General features: G+C 40.2%; 1 protein-coding gene across 1 annotated transcript in view; it reads left to right on the top strand.

Moving 5' to 3' along the window:
* anapc1 (anaphase promoting complex subunit 1) overlaps positions 1–23,582 on the top strand; it is a 273,616-nt gene that overhangs the window by 74,516 nt on the left and 175,518 nt on the right. The window contains exons 15-20 of the mRNA XM_069887679.1: positions 961–1,101; positions 1,550–1,610; positions 1,777–1,964; positions 9,514–9,588; positions 13,760–14,025; positions 18,110–18,201. Of these exons, the coding sequence (XP_069743780.1) occupies positions 961–1,101; positions 1,550–1,610; positions 1,777–1,964; positions 9,514–9,588; positions 13,760–14,025; positions 18,110–18,201 (823 nt within the window). The remainder of the gene's footprint in view (positions 1–960; positions 1,102–1,549; positions 1,611–1,776; positions 1,965–9,513; positions 9,589–13,759; positions 14,026–18,109; positions 18,202–23,582) is intronic.

Raw genomic sequence — 23,582 nt, 5'->3', positions numbered from 1 at the left:
TATTTTACAAGCCAATGTTTTACAAGACACTGGCAGAATTATGAGGAAATAATTTGGCATACAAACAGAAAATGCTGGAACTATTTAGTGGATCAGGCAATATGTTTTGGAGAAAGATTTAACATTTCAGTTCAGAGACCAGATGTTCTCATGAAAATACATGAATTACAGTTTATTGTGTATATAAATAAATATGTACAGTTGCAATGAAATTCTTACTTGCTGCACTTTCCCGGTGATGTAAAACATGTTCACAACAATTGGAGTATAATTAAGATGCCATAAATAGAAAATAGTGCAAAAATTGTGCAGATAGATCTTTGGTTTTGGAGTAGTGTTGCAATTTGGGTGATATGGGGAAGTTCAAGAGCCTGATGGCTGTTGGAAAGAAACTGCTCGTGAACCTTGAGGTGCTAGGCTTCAGGCTTCTGTACCTTCTGCCTGGAAATAGTCGTGAGAAGAGAACATGGGTTGTGAGCTGAGAAGTCTTTGAAATGAAATGTAAAGTCTGATTCTCTCACCACAAATTCTGCCTGATCTGCTGAGTATTAGAACTCTATAGCACAGTGTTGTGCCGACCTCCAAACCTACTCTGCCAAGGGTCTGGAATTTCATAACACTCCATTTTTCTCAGTTCCATGTACCTGTCTCATAGTGCTCCAATCGAGCTGCCTGCATCACCATTGCTGGGAGTGCATAACATGAACCCCCCCCCCCCCCCCCACATAACCTACCTCTTACATCCCCTCCTGTACTAACTCCCAAGTACCTTAAAGCTCTCTCCCCTGGTGTTAGGCATTTCAGTCCTGGGAAAAAGACTCTGGCTGTCCAAACCATCAGTGCCTCCCATCTCCAAGTTTTATCATTTTTTGGGGGGTCTGATTTTATTTCAGATTTTCAGAATCTGCAGTATTTTGATTTTACATTATTATCAATTGGTGTTTGATGCTTTGTTTTAAGACTCTGTGGCCCTCTCCAGTCCCAGAGCTGAGTGATTCCAGTAAAATTCCGGACTCAACCTACATGGATGATTGTACTTTCCATCAGATGGGAACGTATATTCACTCTCTTCGGGATCCTGTCCAAAACCGAGTTACCCTGGTAAGTCTGTGCAGTGGACTGAAGTACATCACAAAATTCTGTAGACACCATGGTGGAAGTATCGTTACCGTTGCGACATAAAGAACACTGCTGAGCTTCTCCAGCATCTTGTGTGTTTTTTTGTGCAGTGGACTTGCTTGTTGGAAATATTATTGTCACGATAAAGATCTTGAGACTCTGGTTAAGAAGAAAGAGGAGGTGCATGAACTATTTTTTTTTCTGAAGTTCATCTTCATGGGCAGGTGTAGCCCCAGAACTGATGCCTTTATAACTCGTATCCCTCTCCTCCCAGCTTTCTGACCAAGCTTATTAGACACAGCTGACATAGCATAAAATATGGCCATACAGTCACCTAAATTGGTTGTTAAATTAATTTGCTTTTATAAATTGAGCTTTGTGTGTGCATCTTCATTCATTGATAGGGTCTTTTGCATTTTTCTCTGTTCAGGAAATGAGTAACGGCAATTTAGTTAGGATCGCAACGCCTGAAATAACCAACTCTCAGTTGGGTAAGTGCAAGAAAATGTTGATATTCTTCAATGCTCTTAAATGCAATTATATGGGTGAAAAAAAAGTCACAAGATGTGATAAATTCAGTGAGGCCTTGGCCATTTGTTTTCACTGCAGAAGAAATCATCGTCCACTCATACATTGTTTTTGTTTACTCTTTAATAGTGAAAAAATGCTTGCAAGCTATAAAATACATCCTCCCGAAAGAGGTAGCGGTGCAGGTTTTGATTAAGTGGTACAACACCTACAATGCTCCTGGAGGACCCAACTATCATTCAGAGTGGAATCTGTTTGTGACCTGCCTAATGAACATGATGGGCTACAGCACAGATAGGCTTGCATGGACTCGCAACGTAAGTACTCCCTCGAGGTGTGAGCGGATTTCATGTTGCCAGGAGAAGGGGCAGGAGTTTAAAACAATATGGCTTTAATGCTCTGATTAAATAGAGGTTGCAAAAAACATGCGTTGAAGATGCAGCACATTTGTTTGGCAGCATTGGATGACTGGGAAATCAGGATTGATCCACTTCGCACATCCTAAGTTGTTTTCCAACTTAACATTGTGTTCTTGGAGCTCTTTCAAGTTTATGAAACCCATGGGAAAAATGCATACATTCTGATCATTATTTCTTCCATGTGGTATTCATTGATGCATGCGTTATATTGTTCCAAGAAGTGCTCGAGTAGACACTGGCTAACTCGAACTTTTACCTCTTCCAAATTTTCGTGAATTGTTACTGTTAATCAATTCAAAAGTAATTTGGCTCATTTTGCATGGCAGGAAGTAAGCTTTGAATGCAAAGGTAGCACCCTGGTCCATGAACCTCAACAACAAAATGGTTGGGGTGCAAAAACCATCCCTGGATGTTGTCAGCCATGTCTTCCATGTTAACTGGATGACAAGCAAAATCCAGTCTGTTCCTCACTCTTCCACTGTAGCTGGAAGGTGTTGACAGACGTTCTATGTGCCTAATTGGCATTGTCGTATCTTCCTCAGATGGAGTAGGATTGTTCTGGGGTTTGGGTTTCATGTTCAATTTTTGGCAAAATTTTTATGTACTCCTATGGCGACCCACTTACCAGTAAGTGAACTGGTTCCAAAATGGCGGACGTGCTGTGGAAAACGTGGGAAATTGACATGCATCCACCACAGGTTTTTATCTGGGCTGATGACATCACCAATGATGACATCACTTCCTGTCCATGTAACAGAAGCAGCAATGTATATAAGCCCAACATGGAAACCTGGAGATGTCAGTCTTGCACTAGACTCCACAGTGTGTACATTGACTTCCCCGCATTGTGACCTGCCTAATGAACATGATGGGCTACAGCACAGATAGGCTTGCATGGACTCGCAACGTAAGTACTCCCTCGAGGTGTGAGTGGATTTCATGTTGCCAGGAGAAGGGGCATTGTCAATGTGTACAGTGATTTCACAACATGTACACCGATGTCTATACTAGCTTAGTGTAGAATACTTTGCTACATTAGTGACCCCAACACGGAAAACTTTTCTTTGATGCATGCCCTGGCTCGGAAACTGCCAACATTTTGGACTTCGCAACTACGTGTATGGTTTGACCAAGCAGAAGCCCATTCCAATTGAGGCAGATAACATCTGATTCCATGTGTTACTATGTAGTAAGTGCCCTGGACCAAAAGATGGCATGCTGAGTTTCTGATTTTCTGCAGCGGACTCCAGAGGAGGGCAAGTATATGGCGCTCAAGAGACTGCTTATCCATACTTATCACGTTGTGAGTGAGGAGCCCGTTTACTTCACTTGGATGGCTTGGGAGACAGGACCCCTTCCGTGCTCATGAATGAAATGCTGCCACTAGCCTCATGTTCGAGCAGGCTTTCTCGTAGCAGTTGCCAGAAGTTATCCACATGCTGCTGGCCGATGAGGATTCCAGTGACCATGGAGAGTCATGGCCCGTGTTAACGTTCTATGGCAGGCGAAGCGAGAAAGCATGACAGGTCACCAGATCCTTCTCACAGCAGCAGGACCATGCAACTCCAACATTAGTCCGGCAGCAGGATTGATCAAATCTGTTGTCAGACCTCCAGTCGACCAGCAGACAACGGGACAGAGGTAGCACCCACTGGTGTTTCTACCATCAACGGTGGGATGCTGCCAACCTCCCTATGCATTTCAGGGAAATGCCGTGGCCAGCTGTCGCTAATGGCACATCAAGGGCGGAACACTCTCCATTGCCTTGAATGTTACCATTCTTCCTCTGTAAAGCTCAGAGTGCAGCAAAGCGCAATAGGCTGATGAAGGCTGGCCGTCGGGACAGCCTTTTATATGTCTGGGATACACATTCCAGCCAGCGTTTCTTGGTGGATACAGGGGCTGAGATCAGTGACATGTAACAGAAAACCCGGGTCATCATTGAAAGCTGTAAAACGACAACACTATCCAGACATTTGGCACGTGTTAGGATCCCGCTTCAGCTCGGCGATACGGAGTTCACGTTGGGTATGGTTGCACAACTGCTAGGGGAGGTGATTTTCTCAGAGCACATGGCCTGCTGGTTGATCTAGAGGGATGAAGGCTTGTATGTACCAACATTTCCAGACCTTCGCCCTGCGTGACGCCAACCTGCCAGGCCCCACGTTTAGATTCCGTTACTCTTTCGGCGAATGAATTTGCCAGGTTGTTGGCAGATAAAAATCACCTCGGCAGATGCCGAAACGTTGGGTGCAGTGCCACATAGCAACCAAAGGGCCACCACTGCATGCCTGAGCTTGCAGGCTCCCTCCAGATAAACTTCATCTGGCCAACGAGGAGTTTGAAAGGATGGAGGACATGGGTATTTTACAACAGTCTGATAGCTCCTGGGCCTCCCTGTTCCACGTGGTACCCAAGGCCACAGACGGATGGATAACCTGTGGTGATTACTGCAGGTGGAATGAGGTTACCGCACTGGATCGCTACCCAGTAGTGCATTTATAGGACTTCGTGTCCAACCTGCAGGGAGCCCACATTTTTTCCAAGGTTGACCTGGTCTGGGGGTATCATCAGATCCTGGTCCACCCAGAGAACATTCCAAAAATAGCTATTATTATATCCTTTGTGATTTTTTTAAATTCAGAAGGATACCTTTTAGGCTTAAGAATGCCATGCAGACTTACCATTGTTTAATGGACAGAATCTCGACTTTACCTTCAAATACCAAGATGACATACTTATCGTTAGCCACAGTCATCAGGAACATCTGTCCCACCTGCACAAGCTTTTCACTCATTTGAATGAGTTTGGGCTGACCATCAACCCGGCCAAGTAACCATCGACTTTCTGGGCCTTAGAATCGACAAACATGGTGCAAAGCCACAAACGGCAAAGGTTGGGGCAAGGCCAGCACAGTTAAAGACCTCCAGGAGTTTGTTGGAATGATTAATTTTTATCGTTGATTTCTACCATCAGCTTTTACAGACCACAAGCTGTTTACATTTTCCTTCACTAAGGATTCAGATCCATGGTCAACTCATCAACAGAGACATTTATGATATATTTCTGAGTTCACGATCCATCGAACACATCTCAGGAATGCCCAGCTGTACAATCCGTGCAGACCTCAGCACAAGAGGTCTTGTGAAAGCGCAACAGGCAGACGAAGAAATTCTGCGCTACGGAAGAAGAGTCTCATACCTGCAGCTGGAAGAAATTCCAGTGGCCCGGAAGAGCTCAAACTCCTGTGTGACGTATTTGCAGGTCGTCCTCGCCCAATTATCTGGAGGCGGCAGGTATTTGACGCACTGCACAGGATGGCACATCCATCGATCAGAACATCTTGAACTACAGCCCAACAGTCATGTGATAGATATATTATGTGGCAGTTTGATTATTGAAAGAAATGAAAACATGCACACATGTGCACGTATGGGCACACCTGATTTGTAAAGCTCAGAGTGCAGCAAAGTTAACTTTTATCAATAATGTAAGGAAATAGCACACCTTTGTTATGAGTATGAAAAGCTAATGACCGTGTATAAATATAAGCTCTTCAGAAGGGCGAGATTGGGTGATTCTTTGGGTATTATGTGGGAAGGGAAATGTTTGGTGGGTTCAAAGGGCAATGAGTCTGGACACAGGCTGAACACGGGATCGCAACAAAGATAACACACACTAGTACTCTCAGTCACACAACACAGTATTATCAGTCACGTTGGACTCCACACTACCGATACTAGCAACTGCTTACACACGTACAAGCACAGTACAACCCAATCGCGTCAGATACAACGATTACCGATACTAGCAACTGTTCATACAGACTTGTATCACAACGAAGGACTGCAATAGGCTGCCTGCCTTTCCTCATCTGACATGGGTATGGCTCAGTTGCTATCTACAACACTGTACAATAGCCCCTATCCCTACGTAGTGCATACCTTCACCTTCCCAATGAATCCTCCAGCATTGTCCACAGTTCACGACCTGGAGTGGAGCAGGGTTTGTCTCAGGCCCGAAGAGCAAAAGACTTTAACAGTAAGCTAGAGGGTCCAGCCCAAGTATTTGCTAAATGATTAAAAGGGCCAATGGTCACGAGTAATTGGTCGGTGATGCGACATCTGACGAGTTGGTATTCTCCTGTGACAGACGAGATTCTCTACACTACAGGTATTAAGAACATTGAAAAACAGTATTGGAAGCCAAATTAGCAATGGCCTTTTGTAGTGTGTCGAGTATTTTTTTGAGTATTTATAGTACTTAACTATTATCAGCGAGCAGTTAGATGTGACAGTCTACATAAAGAAGCTCTGTAATCACATACCAATCTATGATTATATGAAAGGTAACATGGGCTGCTTTTTGAAAACTTGTCTGAAGACATATGCATATTGAATGGAATAAGTTTTGCATTTTTTTTTTGCAAATTTTATTTTTTAATCAAAATAAGTTATACAATAAGAATACACTTAAATGCATAATATTTTATCATATTTAATCCCCCCGCCCCATAAACTACCCCAAAGAAAAGAAAGGAAAAGATAGAGTAAAAGAGGAGATCAACTTGCATAACAACCTTCAACTTTTGCCATGGTTTGGTGCAACCCCAACAACTGTGGGGAAGAAAAACTTACAAATTCAAACCCATATATCTCATATATGGGCTCCAAACTTTAACAAAGGAAGGATAATTATTATGGAAATTGTATGTTATTTTTTCCAATGGGATACAAGATCTCATCTCCGAATTCCACCGTTGAATACTCAAATCAGTCTCATTTTACCAAGTAATTGCCAAACATTTTCTAGCCACAGCTAATGCCAATCTCAAAAGGGCAATTAGAGACTTAACTAATTTTAATTTCAAACTCAATTTCTTAATATAACCCAATAAAAATACCATGGGATCAAGCAAAATTTTAAATTTAAATAAAATTTCCAAAAGTTCCTTAATTCTATTCCAAACAGGTTTCACATAACTAAGTAGAGTGCAAGAAAGAGCCAACTTGCTTATGGCACCTAAAACATAAATCAGAAGAAATAAATTTATATTTCCTTAACTTCTCAGGAGTGAAATATAACTGATGAATAAAGTTATTATGAACCAATCTAAATCTTACATTTACAATCTTAGTCATACTATTCTCACATATAGTCATCCAATCATCTGGAGAAATAGATATGGATAAATCTTTTTCCCGTTTTAATTTAGATTTATGAATTTCCGGCTTAGGCATTCCATCCTGTAATAAAGCATACATCTCAGATATAAATCCTCCTCTTGTACACCCAAAATTATCCAACAATAAGGCTTTAACTTGTTAATAAGTAAACAAAGTATTTGAAGAAATTTCATATTTCTCTTTCATTCTTTGGAACGAAACAAAACACCCAGCCTCATAACAATCCTCTACCAATTTAATTCCTTTCTGTTCCCACACTTTCAAAAGTTGATTATTGAATGTAAAAGAAAAAAGCATTTTGAAATAAAGGTGTTTTAGCCGAGATTTTGCCTTCCGTACCTGTAATTCCATTCTTCTTAGTGCCTAACACCATTAAATGTTTCAACACCAATAAATTATAACTCTGTAAAAGCTGAAGATTCCATTTATAAATAAAATGATCTATCTTTTCATCAATCTGAGATAATTCAATCTTGGCCCAAACCAAAGTTTTATCCACTTCAAACATCCAATTAATAAATTTCAACTCCGCTGATTCATAATAATTCTGAAAATGAGGAAGTTGCTGTCCTCCTAAAGCATATTTCTAAGTCCATTTCTGCAACGACACTCTCGCCATTTTACCTTTCCATAAAAATTTCCTCACCAAAGCATTCAAATCTTTGAAAAGTTTTTGGGGAATTCTACAAGGAATAGACGGAAAAAAATATTGAATACGAGGAAGGACATTCATCTTCACACGATTAACTCATCCTATTAACGTTATTGTTAAATCTTTCCACCGATTTAAATCATATTTAATTTTAGACAACAAAGGTAAATAATTTGATTCATATAAATGATTATACTTACTATCTATTATAATTCTTAAATACTTAATTTGATCAGATCACTTAAATTTCTCAATATGTTTACAAGATGAATAATCTGCATCAGTCAAAGGTATAATTTCACTCTTATCCCAATTAATCTTGTATCCTGATAATTCACCATATTGCTCCAGTCTTGCATGCAAACTCCCCAAAGATTGCATAGGTTGCGTTAAACATATCAAAACATCATCTGCAAATAAATTTACTTTATATTCATCCACTTTCATCCTAATACCCTTAATATTAATATCTTGTCTAATTGAGCCAAAGGTTCAATGACCAATGCAAATAGAGCTGGTGACAGCCCTGTCTAGTCGATCTAGATAATACAAAAAAAGATACCTGTCCATTTTTCACAACTCTAGGCGTAGGATTTCTATATAAAGCCTTAAGCCATCCAATAAAAAGAGGCCCAAATTTTAACTTTTCTAACACTTTAAACAAAAAAATCTCCATTCCACTTTATCAAAGGCCTTTTTGGCATCAAGAGCAATTACCATAGGTTGGTTGGATTTCTCTCGAGAAATATTAATTAAAGAAGTCAACTTCACAATATTATCTGCTAAATACTGATTTTTAATAAAACCCGCCTGGTCTACATGAATCAAATCTGGTAAATATTTAGCTAGTCTATCAGCTAGAACCTTGGCAACAATTTTATAATTACATTTAATAGAGAAATAGGTCTATAAGATCCCACTTTCAATGGGTCCCTATAGGAATAACTGTAATAAGTGCATTAGAAAAAGAATCCGGAAAAGAACCAGTCTCCTTTGTCTGCTTCAATACATCTATCAATATAGGAATTAATAAATCCTGAAATTCTTTATAAAATTCAGAAGTAAAACCATCCTCTCCTGGAGATTTCCCACCAGGCATTGATTGAAATGCATCCCTCACCTCTGTAACAGTATATTCTTCAAAGACGGCAAAGCCAATTCTGACAAAAAAGTATCAATTTTAACATTGTCCTCCAATACTTCAGAAGTATATAATTTCTCATAAAATAAACGAAATTCGTTGTTAATTTCCTGAAGCTTGTAGGTAATTAGCGAGTCGTGTCTAACAGCATTACTATGAGTTGGCTGAAAGAGCCCATAAAGTATTAACATGGCAATTAAAGACTGAACAGGCCTCTCGAACAAGTTTTGCATTGTCGTGAGCAGATGTGTATGTATAGTCTGGCCCATAAAAAATGCTGGTTTATTTTTATATTTTCCACAGTTTTTTTGCATTAAAAATAAACAAATTTATTTTGGGACTCTGTGCATTATTAAAAACTTCAAAATGCTGCATGCTTTAGGAATATTGGAGACAGTTGGAATTTAGTCTGAAACAGTTGTGATTCAATGAAAACATGACAGATAAAATTTCTATTCATTCACGCAGCTTGATTTAGAAGGCTCGCTGTCGCCTGTGATCGCTGCCAAAAAAGCCAGGCCTTCAGAAGTTGGCTCAGAGGAGGTAAGGAAATTGTTCTGCAAAATACTTCATCAGGAAGCAATCTGGAAGCTATTGTTTTTCTGGCGGGGGAGCAAGTCTTATTGTATTGAACTATTAGTACTGGATGGGTGCAGTATCCTGGAGACTCTTAAATTAGACTTGAATTGCAAAGCTCCAACCCTACCACATAACAATAAATCTATTTGTGAAATAACTAGTTATTAGTTTTCATCCTTCTCTTCCATCCATCATGTAATGTGCAGGGCCTCCTGAATCACATCGACCATTCTTGTTTTTCCTGGAGGACTCTATCCTCCATCTCCCTGGCCACAGCAACCTATTCTGGTCAGCCTTGCTGCTACCCCTCATTGGCATGGACTAGAAGGACTGAACTGGCCTGTTTCTGTGTTGTAATTGTTATATATGGGAAGAATTTGGTTTGGTTTTATGGGTTCCAATGTGGCTAATAGGCAATGAGGCATGCATGGATATTTGTGAGCTAGTATTCTCCTGTGACTGACACATGCCTTCTGCATTCTCCTGATATGTGGTCTCAAGGATCTCAATACCACCCCAAATGCTCAATTTTGACTTAGTGCATTAGAAGTTCCCAAAAATCGTAAAGGGGAAAAAGTAGGAGTTTGCTGTCTGGCCCATTGAGCCTTCTCTGCCATTTAATAAGATCATGGTTGATCTGGCTGTGCACTCAGCTCTACCTACCTGCCTTTTCCCCTCAACCCTACTATGTAAAAATTTGTCTTGGCAAGGTAACCTCACTTGCTCTTTGCAACAGACGGCAGGTAGGGGTGGGAGCAATGAACAGCAGGGTGGTGGGCCATGGACAGCCGGGGGTGGGGGTGGAGGTGACGGATAGCCAGGGGGCAGGGAGCGACAGCTGGGGTGGGGACGGCAGGGTGACGGACGGGCGAGGGCAGGGCAATGGATGCCCGGGGGGAGACAGATGGCCAGGGACGGGCGGGGGCAGGTGAGGTGGGGTGACAGACAGCCGGGGTGGGGGGACGACAACAGAAGGCCGGTGAGTGCATAACACATCATCGCGGGTGAGGGGGGGGGTGGCAAGATGGATGGCCAAGGACAGGGGAGGGAGGCAAGGCGATGGCTGGCCGGGAAAGCAATGGATGGCTGGGGGAAGAGCGGGAATGATGGGAGGCCAGGGGTGGGGGGGGAAACGACGACACTTACTCCTGTGAGTGCATAATGCGTCATCACTGGGGCCGGGACCCCATCCCCTAAATTGCTGGGGAGGGAAAATTAGAGAAACTTTGGACCGCTGTGTGAAAGGCCTGGTAGGTCCTGGCTTCCCAGGAATTTCACCTGGGACCAAGTAGGGTCACCGCTCGCCGGTGATGTGAAAAGGACTATAATGTAGCTTTGTTTGGGTCACTTAGATTGGTTAATTTGCCGACCTCTTGGCTACTCTCATGGCTTGCAAACCCTTCTGGAGACAAATTCCTGAGGGAAGCCATGAAGCTGAATTAGTATTTGTGGCCTCCTATTTGATGGAAGCAAAGGTTTTAGCAAGGTCAAATTTGGACATGTACAGCAGTTTCTCCCACTTTTGTATTGGAGTTATTGTGACTCAGGATGGACAGAACGCAGACACTAATTCTGGGAGGAGCTGTTTAACCACAAGGAAAAGGTTAATACTATCCTTCCGACAGACCCCACAGGGACCCCTCTAATTCTCACAACTGGACATCTCCTGTCTTGAAGATGGTTAAAATTATGGAATTACCAAAGGCCCTGCTATATCTCCCAGATGTAGATAATGAGATTTTAGATTTATAACTGAATCTCTTAGCATATGAATTTTGGCACCACATTAGTCTGCTATGTTTGGTTTAAGAGATGGTCATCATGACCTCTCCCCGATCAGGAGTAGCAGCAAGGTTGACCAGAATAGGTTGCTGTGGCCTGGGGTTTGGAGGATAGCGTCCTAGTTGAGGTCTTCAAAGTGAGAAACACAAAAGCTGCAGTGGTTGGAGTCTTGACTGGACAAAATCTTCAAGGGTTCAGACCTAAGATGTTGACTGACCATTTCTATCCCTGGATACTGGTTTGGCTTGCAGAGATCCTCCAGCAATTCTTGTCAACTTAAGGTTTTCAAGATTTTTTTTCTCCCAACAAGCATTTCCAACTGCTTGTCTGCCCTTGATCAGTTCACCTACCATTCTTGGTTCTCAGGGTGGAACATTTGGTGCCGAAACAGAACTGTTGGAGGATCTCAGCAGGTTAGACATCCATGGATCAAAATAGTTTTGTGTTTGTACTGTTTATCAAGACAAAGACTAATTAATGTTCTAATACACAAAATATAATTGTACATTAAATTCGTCTCAGCTTTTGCATGCCTTAAAGTGCTTCTGCAGCCACTCCTAGTCTCCTGTTCGCTCAATTGGAAAGATACGACAGATGATGTGAGAGGTGGAGAGACGAGTAGAGGGAGAAGCCATTAGAAAGGACAAGGGGGGGAAAGTAGATGGAAAAAGCATTTGCCAAATAAATTGCAGAAAATAGGTAGGAAAAAATACTGGTTTAAAATTGGCGCTTCTCACCGTTAGTTCGCCAGTCACACAATCTCAAGCAACTGTAAAATTCACTTATCTGGCATCTACCAATCCCCAAAGGTGCCAGATACCAGGGGTTTTGCTGTAGTGAGATCAGGTGAAGATGGGGGTGACCTACATTTAGAAAAAAACAATGTTCGTGCCATTAGGACATTTTGTGTTTGGGTCATGGATGATTTTTCTCGCATAAGAGCCTGTCAGCAAGTTCTGTGCCTTTTATCCTGCATAAAGTTGGTGCTTCCAATCCAAAAACAGCTGATGTTTGTGGTTAATTAGCTGCTCAATTGCCTTATCATTCTCATGAAACAAGACCCTGTACCTCCTGACAGAAAAGTCAAGAGTCTCTTCATGGGTGCCTATTTTGCCAGCTTTACCCATAAACTTTGTGCACACTCCTGAAGGCTGGGACTTGTCGGGTTGTGTGTGTGGTGCTGTGTGAGACACGCTGCCTCTTGTTGAGCTCTTGAGAGTTTTGCCATGAATTTTCGTCTGTTATGTCAGATAGAGGGAGCAAATGATGGGGCTAATGTTGTGCATGAGGCCATGGTTGACCCAGCAGTCATGGGTGGCTGTCTTCAACATCCTTGTGGTCCCTTGTTTGCACCAATGTTTGCACAAGATTTTGATATGACAGCCTGTGCCTGGCTCCTTCCCTGATAAAGGGTGTTGGCCTGAAACATTGCGACCTGCTGAGTTCCTCTAACATCCTGTACTTTGTTTACTCTGATAAGACTGATCTCTGGCCATCTTGTCAAGAGAAGGACCATGTTGGAGTTGGTCTCCCTTGCTCACTGTTTTATGGGTTGAATCTCATCCTTGCTCATTGTTCTTTGGGTTGAATCTTATCCCACTTTAGCAGTGATGTGGCCCAGGAGGATTGATTCCTTTTGATGTCGAGATGCCTCAGTGGCCTCATCAAAAGCTTTCCATAGTTTGGTCTCTTGCATGGAAGACACCAACCTGTTGGTTTTGAGATTAAATGAACCAAAGGGTCATAAACCTCTGCTAGTTCCAGTTAACTGTGGACAAAAGCCTTTCAGTTACAGTATATGGAGAAAACATCATGCAGGTTGATAGATTAATTGGGCACTGTAAATCACCCCTACTCTGTAGGTTGAATCTGGGGACAGTTGATAAGAATGAGGAGAGAATTAAAGATGGGGTGAATATCAAATTATTGTAAATGGACGATTGATGGTTAACGCAAATGCAGTGGCACAAAGGGCTGTTTCCATGCTGTATAATTCTATGACTGTACTAGATCAACTTGCATGTGCAGATGAAGACAAGTTATCACTGGCAAGGTCAGGGCTTGAACAGAATTGTTTCATCATTTGTATTTTGAGGGTAAGAATTTTGCAGAAACCTGTGATTTATACTGAACTTATACAATTGGATTTATACAAGTCAGTTTGTTTATATTTTGTTATCTGTTTACAGTTCTCTATTTGTTTACATTGTGTAAGTTTTTTTTTCGTACTGCCAATAAGTAGTGATTCTGCCTCGACTGCAGGAAAAGAATCTCAGGGTTGTATGTGATGTCATGTATGTCCTCTCACAATAAATCTGAAATTTGGCTTAATAAAAATATATCGTATTTTCAGGATTGGGACTACCTTTTGGCATGTGACTACCACCGTAATTTTGAGTCTCATCTTTTGGCTGGAGCTCTGCATTTGGACCCCCTGAAGGTGCTGCGTCCCAAGGACGAAATATTTCCCAACCTTGGTCTGGATTCGACCACTCTTCTTTTTAGCCACATTCCTACCATCTTGTTTGTTCTTCACTTGATTTACGAGGAGCTGAAGCTGGATAATCTGATGCGAGAAGGAGCACGATCGCTTGTTGTTCTCCTGCACCAGTTGGCAAGGTACCAAAGCATCTCTTTGAAAGGGGCACTAGTATTGTCTTTCCAATGTGGCGCCTTAACTAGTGCAGGAAGAGATTGCCATCAAGCTAATAAAGAACTTTGGCTGTCCCAAAAATAAATCACGTTAATAAATAAAAGCAGAAGTCCATATGGGACTTCATTCCCATATGGTGGTGGGTATGAGGAAGGTAGTCCCTGAGGAAGTGGGAGAGGTGTAACCTTTAAAAGACATTTAGACGAGTACATGAATAGAGTGAAGTTTGCGGGTGCTGTAATTGCAATGAAAGCACAGAAATCCTTGAGGAACTCAGCAGGTCTTGCGTGAGTCTTTCTTCAAGGTATGAGTAAAAAGCAGGAAGATGTCTGAAAGAAAGGGCATGGGGAGGAGGACAGACCAATAGTCAAAAGGTGATCATTGAACATGGATGAACAGAGGAACCTTGGGGTCCAAATCCATACATCCCTCAAGGTCACCGCACAAGTTGATAGGATTGTTAAGAAGGCCTAAGGGATGCTGGGCTTTATTAAGAGCAGAGGACATGTTGCAAATCTACAAATCTCTGGTGAGACCACACTTAAAGCGTTGTGTTCAGTTCTGGTCACCTCATGATAGGAAGGATGTGGAAGCTATGGAGAGGGTGTAGAGGAGATTTACCAGGAAGTTACCTGGATTGGAAAATAAGCCTTATTAGGCAAAGTTAGTGGGCTGGGACCTTTCTCTTTGGAGCGTAGAGGGATGAGAGGAGACTTAATAGAGGCCTACAAGATTATGAGAGGGTGAACAGCCAACACTTGTTTCCCAGAGTTGGAATAGCAAACGCCAGAGAACATGTGTGCAAAGTTAAGGGAGGGAAGTTTAGGGGAGACATCAGGGGTAAGTTTTTTATTCGGAATGTCTTGCCGGGGATGTTGGTGGAGGCTGAAACATTGAGACTTTTAGACAAGCACATGGATGGAAGTAAAATAGAGGGTCACGGGGGTAGGGAGGGTTTAGTATTTCTTTACAAGAATATATGGATTGACACATGTTGAGGGCCAAAGGACCTGCATTGTGCTATAGTGTTCTATGGATAGGAGGACAGGAGAGGAAAGGTGAGAATTGATTGGGGGAGAGGCAATGAACAAAGGTGCTGGAGAAACACAGCAGAAAGCAAAGGTGTGAACCCCTCCCCAAGGCATAATCAAAAAGCAGGCAGGCACTGGAGCAAAAAGGATGAGGAGTGGAGGATGGGTGAAGACTACCGGCCAAAAGGCCAGAGGTGGACAAGTTGGGTTGAAAGGTCTGTGTCCATGCTGTAAAATTCTGACTCTGCTCCTGTGCAGCCAATCATTAGGATGGATTGCTGTTTTCCCTCAGTACACTTTACCGTGCTCGACATAACCCTCGAATCCTTTAATATTCAATGTTTGAGTCTGCATGACCTCTTGAGTAGAACGCATCATCTAAGAAAGATTTAAAGGGATGCGGTCCAAAGACAGCCATTTGAGACTTATTGGCATGGACGAGTTGAGCCAAAGGGCACGTTTTCCTTTTCTTTAGGTGTCTGTCTCTATGATGCTCCAGCTCTGCAGGATTCCCAAAATCCTGCACTGGCATTCTGATGTTAACGTTGAGGTTAGATTAAAGCCACAAACTTAGGACCAAAATGAATGAGTGTGGTTAGCTTAACCACACTGGCATAGTACACAAGTTTTATTTAATCATAATTTGGTTCAACATGTGTACTACAAATGAAAGCTGAAAATGCTGGAAACACTCCACAGACCCTGGCTGACATGCTGAAAGAGAGTCAGATCCCCTTTGACCTGAAAGATTGGCTGTTTTTATCTCTCTCACAGATCCTGCCTGACTCCTGGGGTGTTTCCAGCACTTCTTGTGCTTCATTCAGATTTTCACCATCTGCAGTGTTTTCTTCATTTTAATTTGCTAGAAACATCGGCAACATAGCTGAACAATGTTTTAGAACCATGGAATACGCAGCACCGAAAACAAGCACTTTGGCCCTTCTACTTTGTGTCAAACTTTTATTCTGCATTGTTCCACTGACCTGCATTCATTCCATCTCCCTCCATGCCTGTCAAAATATTTTCTTGAATGTTAAAATTAAGCCTGCATTCAGCACTTCAGCTGGCAGTTCGTTCTCTACTCCCAGCAGCCTCTTTGCAGAAGTTCCACCTAATGTTCTCCCTAAACTTCTCCCCTTTCACCCTTAACCCATGCACTGTGGTTTGAATCTCACCTGAGTGGAAAAAGCCTTCTTGCATTTACTTTATCTATTCCCATCATAATTTTGTATACCTCTATCGAATCTCCCCCTATTCTTCTACGCTCCAGGAAAAAAAGTCCTAACCTGTTTCAGCTTTCCCTGCAACTCAGTTCCTGAAGTACTGGCAACATCCTAGTAAATCTTCTCTGCACACTTTCAATCTCATTGATATCAGGACAGTTATGGTTCAAGAGTCCATGCGCCTAATTTACAGCCAATTAAGTTACAGCCCCCAGTAAATTTTGAACGGTGGGAGGAAACCTGAAGCTCCGGGAAAAACCCATGTAGACATGGGGAGGATGTACAAACTTCTTACAGACAGCGCGGGATTTGAACCCCAGTCACAATTTCTGGTGCTGCAAAGGCGTTGCGCTAACCACTGTGCCACCGTGCCATATGGTTACACAATATTCCAAATTTGGCCTCACTGATGCCTTATACAACCTTAAGATATGCCAGCTCCGATATTCAGCTCTTTGATTTATGAAGGTCAATATGCCAAAAACCTTTTACGATCCTATCTATCTGTGACATCACTTTCATGGAATTCCTCAGTGTCCTACTATTTACCACATTTGTCCAACCTTGGTTTGTCCTTCCAAATTGCAACATATCAACACTTGTCTGCATTAAACTCCATCTGCCATTTTGCAGCCCAATTTTCCAGGTGGTCTGGATCCTTCTGAAAGCTTTGAAAGCCTTCGTCACTGTCCACAATCTTTGTGTCATCTTTTATCAAACTTGCATTTTGATGTGCATAGTTCATCGTTTCCAAGAAAAAATGATATTAACTAGATAATTTGTTATGAATGAATTTTAGTGATCCAATATATTTGGTAGTGTTATGCCTCCTACTTCAACAGTTCTGGGTCTCAGAACGGGCACTGCAGGATTCTGGCCTTGACAGTGATGTCTTCATCCTTTAAAAGAATCAAAAGCTGCAATGGCTTTGTCCCCCATGTGGTCACTCATAGTTTTCTCCAGTAAAATAAATGATCAATTGTTTTAAGTACTATTCTTTTAGACCAGTGGTTCCCAACCTTTTTTTTTCTACTCACATACCACTTTAAGTATTCCCTAGGCCATAAGTGCTCTGTGATTAGTAAGGGATTGCTTAAGGTGGTATGTGGGTGGAAAGAAAAAGTTCGAAAACCACTATTTTAATCGTACCTAATTGATTCATTATGTGCACGGTTTCATAACTCCAAAGGAAATAGGCCAATGACAATTTTTCTCAAGCAAAATATTTCAGTAACAATTGGATCTGGAGCAGTGATTCTCATCCTTCCCTTCCCACTCACATACCACCTTAAGCAATCACTTACTAATCACAGAGCACTTACGGCATAGGGAATAAAGTGGTATGTGTGTGGAAAGAAAAAGGTTGGGAACCACTGTTTTAGAGGGTCTAGCAAAAAGCATTTTATTTGTGTCACTGTGTGTTTTGAAATGGAGATCAAAACATTAGCCTAGTTAAAATTACATTTGCATAAAAAGGATAATTTTCTAACTACTGCTGCAAAGTAGCAAAAATTTAACAAATTTCTGAAATGTCATAAAATGAGAAATTTTGTTGCTCTCTCAAGGACCTTCTCAATCATTGTGAAAGCCAGTGCAAAATAACTGACCGTGGATAAGATTGTGAGATCCTGATGTTTCTTTTCGTTAACCTTGTTAAATGTTATGAAGGCATTTGAACCTTGGAAATTAAAATTTATAAGCAGGGAAAACTTAAGGCTATGATGGCTGTTTAAACCATTGACAGAGGGATAGCACATTGAAAGTATATTTAAACGGCTTATTATTTTCTTTACAAGGGATTTGAAACTGGATGCCTACATGGATTCTTATTGGCGGGACTACCCTTTGTTGGTGAAAAACTTGAAGCAAAGCTGTAAAATTGATCAAGGTAACACTGATTCAGCAATTGTGTCTTATGTTTGGGGAAAAGTAGCATCTGCCTTTGCTCTACATTAATCTACTTTGAAGGATTTCAAATGCAGGGATCAGAGGATAAACTCAAGATTCAATTTATTGGGGGGGTGCCACACAATGACGTGGGGTTAGACTTGGAATCCCTTCTCTCTCTAAAAAAGTTTTTTTTAAAAAAGAGTCCAAAAAAGCTGGTGAGTTTGAAAAAAAAAGAAAAGATGTCAGAAGGCCTACAGAACAAAACAGAATGTCACCAAAGAAGGATAAAACAACTATTACTTCTCTAGAAATCAAGCAAAAAAAAAACAGATAAAGAAGGGAGGCTTGAAGAAGGATCCTGGAGCTGTCCAGAAGGTAGGAGCAGGTGGAGACAAGCCTGGAGCTGGGGAGACCTTGGACATCGCTGTACAATGGCCGTCTGCCACGGGTGAAGAAGTGAGCACAGAAAAAAAAACGGAGGTAATTTTAAAAAATGCTCATGAAACCTCCTGCTCCAGTGATCAGGAAGAAGAGGAAGAACAAGAAATGTATGTAGAACAGAGAATTTTGACTAAAAAAAACAGGAGAAACTGAAAGAGACATATCTACAACAGAAATGAAGAAATATTTGGATACTTCTCAGCCATCTTTGCTGCAATTGACAATGGAAGTGAATAAGTATAATGAGAGTATAGTTGAGAATATGAGCTTTAAAAAAAAGGCAGAAATGATGTCACAAATAGATAAAAAATTTAAAGTTTTGGAAGAAAAAAATTAAAGGGAGCTCATTTAAAATACAAAAATGTTAAAGAACAGATGAAAAAAATTCAAGTAGAAGCGGCCGCAACAAAAGATCAATTAACTCAAAAAATTGATACGCAAGAAAATTTCAGTGTAGAACAAATAATATAAAAATTGTAGGACTCAAAGAAGATGACAAAGGACAAGACATGAAGAGGTTTTTGCAACATTGGATTCCACAATCTTAGGGGGTAATCTAATTTCAAGGAGACCTTGGGATTGAAAGAGCTCATAGACCAAAACTGTAGCCAGATCAAAAGCCATGCTCGATACTGGTCAAATTACTTTGTTACGAAGTGAGGGAAAAACCTTGGAACTGGCAGCCAAGCAAGCGAAAGAGAGGCAATCACCATTAATTTATAATGGAAATAAGATATTTTTTTTACCCTGACATAAGTTTTGATTTGTTGAAAAAAAGAAAATAATTCAATGCTGTTAAAAATGTGTTATGTCGAAAAGGTTATGCTTTTGTTTTAAGGTACCCGGCAGTATTGAAAGTTTTTGTTCCTGTTGGGAAAAAATAGATTTTTTATGGAACCCAATGAGGCAAAAGTGTTTGCAGATTCATTACCTGAGAAAGAGAGAAACAAGAAGTGAGTGATGTTTGAAGTGAGAGAGGAAGTAGAAAGATTACAGCCGAAGATTTCGAGAAGAAAAGAAATACGTTTTGAGAGAGAGAGAATATTAGGGAGGAAAGTTCTTACCTGGAAGAAATGGACCTTAATGAATGTGTATGCACCAAATGTAGATGATGGTAAATTTATACGAGAAGTTTTTATGCAATTATCAAATACCAAGGGAAAATTTATATAAGGGGAGATTTTAATTTTGCTTTAGACCCTAAAGTGGATAGATCAGGAGATAAAATGACAAAAAATAAAATAGCAAAATAGCAGTAGATTGAATGAAAGATAGGGATCTAGTGAATATTTAGAGAAGAATTCATCCAAATGAAAGAGATTATTCCTTTTATTAATTTCGATAAAATATATTCACGAATAGATATGTTTTTAATTTCTACACAATTTCAACATAGAGTACAAAGTGAGGAATATAATAAGTTAAAGTTGGTAATCGGCAGAGATTGAATGGATCTGAGGCAATAAGAGACAGTATAATATTTTGGGGGAGTCTGTTGGGAGTATGAGCCTAGCTTCTGCGGACTCATGCATGCGGATGTGGTTTTGACCACAACTCCTATAGATCAGGGGTAGAAGGATGTATTATTAATAATGTATGCCTTGGTGGGGTTGGGGTTTTATCTTTTCCTGTGCTTCCCTTTTTCTTTCTTAATACACCTAAATATAATAATTATATTATGAAACATACTATTAATGTTTTAAATGTGAGTGGAAAGATGGATGGTTAATAGATTTAGTGGAAGAGTTGATGGTTAAAAAGTTAAATTTTATTAGTATTAATATTAATGGGATACAGAACCAAATAAAGTGGAAAAAATATTACTATATATGTAAAAACTAAAGTGGACATTACCTTTTTACAAGAAACACATTTAACAGAAAAAGAACATGAAAAATTAAAAAGAGACTGGGTAGGAACTGTAATTGCATGATTGTTTAATTCTAAGGCCAGACGTACTGTAATATTGATAAACAAAAAATTACCAGTAAAATTATTAGCTACTAATGTAGATGTAGCTGGAAGATTTGTTATGGTAAATTCAGATTTACTTGGTAAAATGGACCTTAATGAAGGTGTATGCACCAAATCTAGATGATGGTAAATTTATACGAGATGTTTTTATGCAATTATAAAATACCAAGGGAAAATTTATATCAGGGGGAGATTTTAATTTTGCTTTAGACCCTAAAGTGGATAGATCATGAGATAAAATGACAAAAAAATAAAATAGCAAAATAGTAGTAGATTGAATGAAAGATAGGGATCTAGTGAATATTTAGAGAAGAATTCATCCAAATGAAAGAGATTATTCCTTTTATTAATTTCGATAAAATATATTCACGAATAGATATGTTTTTAATTTCTACACAATTTCAACATAGAGTACAAAGTGAGGAATATAATAAGTTAAAGTTGGTAATCGGCAGAGATTGAATGGATCTGAGGCAATAAGAGACAGTATAATATTTTGGGGGAGTCTGTTGGGAGTATGAGCCTAGCTTCTGCGGACTCATGCATGCGGATGTGGTTTTGACCACAACTCCTATAGATCAGGGGTAGAAGGATGTATTATTAATAATGTATGCCTTGGTGGGGTTGGGGTTTTATCTTTTCCTGTGCTTCCCTTTTTCTTTCTTAATACACCTAAATATAATAATTATATTATGAAACATACTATTAATGTTTTAAATGTGAGTGGAAAGATGGATGGTTAATAGATTTAGTGGAAGAGTTGATGGTTAAAAAGTTAAATTTTATTAGTATTAATATTAATGGGATACAGAACCAAATAAAGTGGAAAAAATATTACTATATATGTAAAAACTAAAGTGGACATTACCTTTTTACAAGAAACACATTTAACAGAAAAAGAACATGAAAAATTAAAAAGAGACTGGGTAGGAACTGTAATTGCATGATTGTTTAATTCTAAGGCCAGACGTACTGTAATATTGATAAACAAAAAATTACCAGTAAAATTATTAGCTACTAATGTAGATGTAGCTGGAAGATTTGTTATGGTAAATTCAGATTTACTTGGTAAAATGGACCTTAATGAAGGTGTATGCACCAAATCTAGATGATGGTAAATTTATACGAGATGTTTTTATGCAATTATAAAATACCAAGGGAAAATTTATATCAGGGGGAGATTTTAATTTTGCTTTAGACCCTAAAGTGGATAGATCATGAGATAAAATGACAAAAAAATAAAATAGCAAAATAGTAGTAGATTTAATGAAAGATAGGGATCTAGTGAATATTTAGAGAAGAATTCATCCAAATGAAAGGGATTATTCCTTTTATTAATTTCGATAAAATATATTCAAGAATAGATATGTTTTTAATTTCTACACAAGTTCAACATGGAGTACAAAGTGTGGAATATCAAGCACGTGTTTTATCGGATCATTCACCTTTAATTTTTGTCAATTTTATTGGAAGGAGAGCAAAAGAAAGGCTTTGGATGGAGGTTAAATGCCACCTTATTGAAGAAAAAATAATTTTGTGATGATATGAGACAGCAGATAAAAGTTTTTCTTGAAACCAATAAAGATTCAGTAACAAGTAAGCTTACAATATGGGACTCTGAAGGCATAGTTAAGAGGTCAAATAATAAGTTATACTTCAAAGTAAAGAAAAAATATATGAAAGAATTAGACCAGTTAGAAATTGAAATTGACCAAATACAATGCCAAAAAATGAGAAGAGAAAACTGTTAGAGTTTAAGAAATGAAGATTTAATACAATACAGACTTATAGAATGGACTATACTATAAAGCAACTCAATTGAGATTCTTGTCCTCCTGTTATCAAAGGGGTGAAAGGGCGCATAAAGTCTTAGCAGAGCAATTAAAAACTGAACACCTTTCTAGAACAGTAACTACAATTAAAAAAACCTACAAGCCAGATTACTTAACAACCACAGGAAATAAATGATAATTTTAAGGAATTTTATACTAAACTTTATCATTCAGAATCTTTGAAAGATAACAACAGAATAAAGAAGTATTTGAGACAAGTTAACTTGCTTGTGCTAAAAGATGATGAAAAGCTAAGGTTGCGTAATAATTTTTCTGAAATATAAGTTTATGGGACCCTAATGTCTTTACAGAATAATAAAGTACTGGGTGAGGATGGTTTTCCACCAGAGTTTTATAAAGAGTTTAAGGAGTTTCTCTTTGGCTTGGCTTCGCGGACGAAGATTTATGGAGGGGGTAAAAAGTCCACGTCAGCTGCAGGCTCGTTTGTGGCTGACCAGTCCGATGCGGGACAGGCAGACACGATTGCAGCGGTTGCAAGGGAAAATTGGTTGGTTGGGGTTGGGTGTTGGGTTTTTCCTCCTTTGCCTTTTGTCAGTGAGGTGGGCTCTGCGGTCTTCTTCAAAGGAGGCTGCTGCCCGCCAAACTGTGAGGCGCCAAGATGCACGGTTTGAGGCGTTATCAGCCCACTGGCGGTGGTCAATGTGGCAGGCACCAAGAGATTTCTTTAGGCAGTCCTTGTACCTTTTCTTTGGTGCACCTCTGTCACGGTGGCCAGTGGAGAGCTCGCCATATAATACGATCTTGGGAAGGCGATGGTCCTCCATTCTGGAGACGTGACCCATCCAGCGCAGCTGGATCTTCAGCAGCGTGGACTCGATGCTGTCGACCTCTGCCATCTCGAGTACCTCGACGTTAGGGGTGTGAGCGCTCCAATGGATGTTGAGGATGGAGCGGAGACAACGCTGGTGGAAGCGTTCTAGGAGCCGTAGGTGGTGCCGGTAGAGGATCCATGATTCGGAGCCGAACAGGAGTGTGGGTATGACAACGGCTCTGTATACGCTTATCTTTGTGAGGTTTTTCAGTTGGTTGTTTTTCCAGACTCTTTTGTGTAGTCTTCCAAAGGCGCTATTTGCCTTGGCGAGTCTGTTGTCTATCTCATTGTCGATCCTTG

This window comes from Narcine bancroftii, chromosome 6 (assembly GCF_036971445.1).
Source record: "Narcine bancroftii isolate sNarBan1 chromosome 6, sNarBan1.hap1, whole genome shotgun sequence".
Lineage (NCBI taxonomy): Eukaryota > Metazoa > Chordata > Chondrichthyes > Torpediniformes > Narcinidae > Narcine > Narcine bancroftii.
Note: the sequence above shows the minus strand (reverse complement) of the source record. Positions and strands in the feature narration are given on the sequence as shown.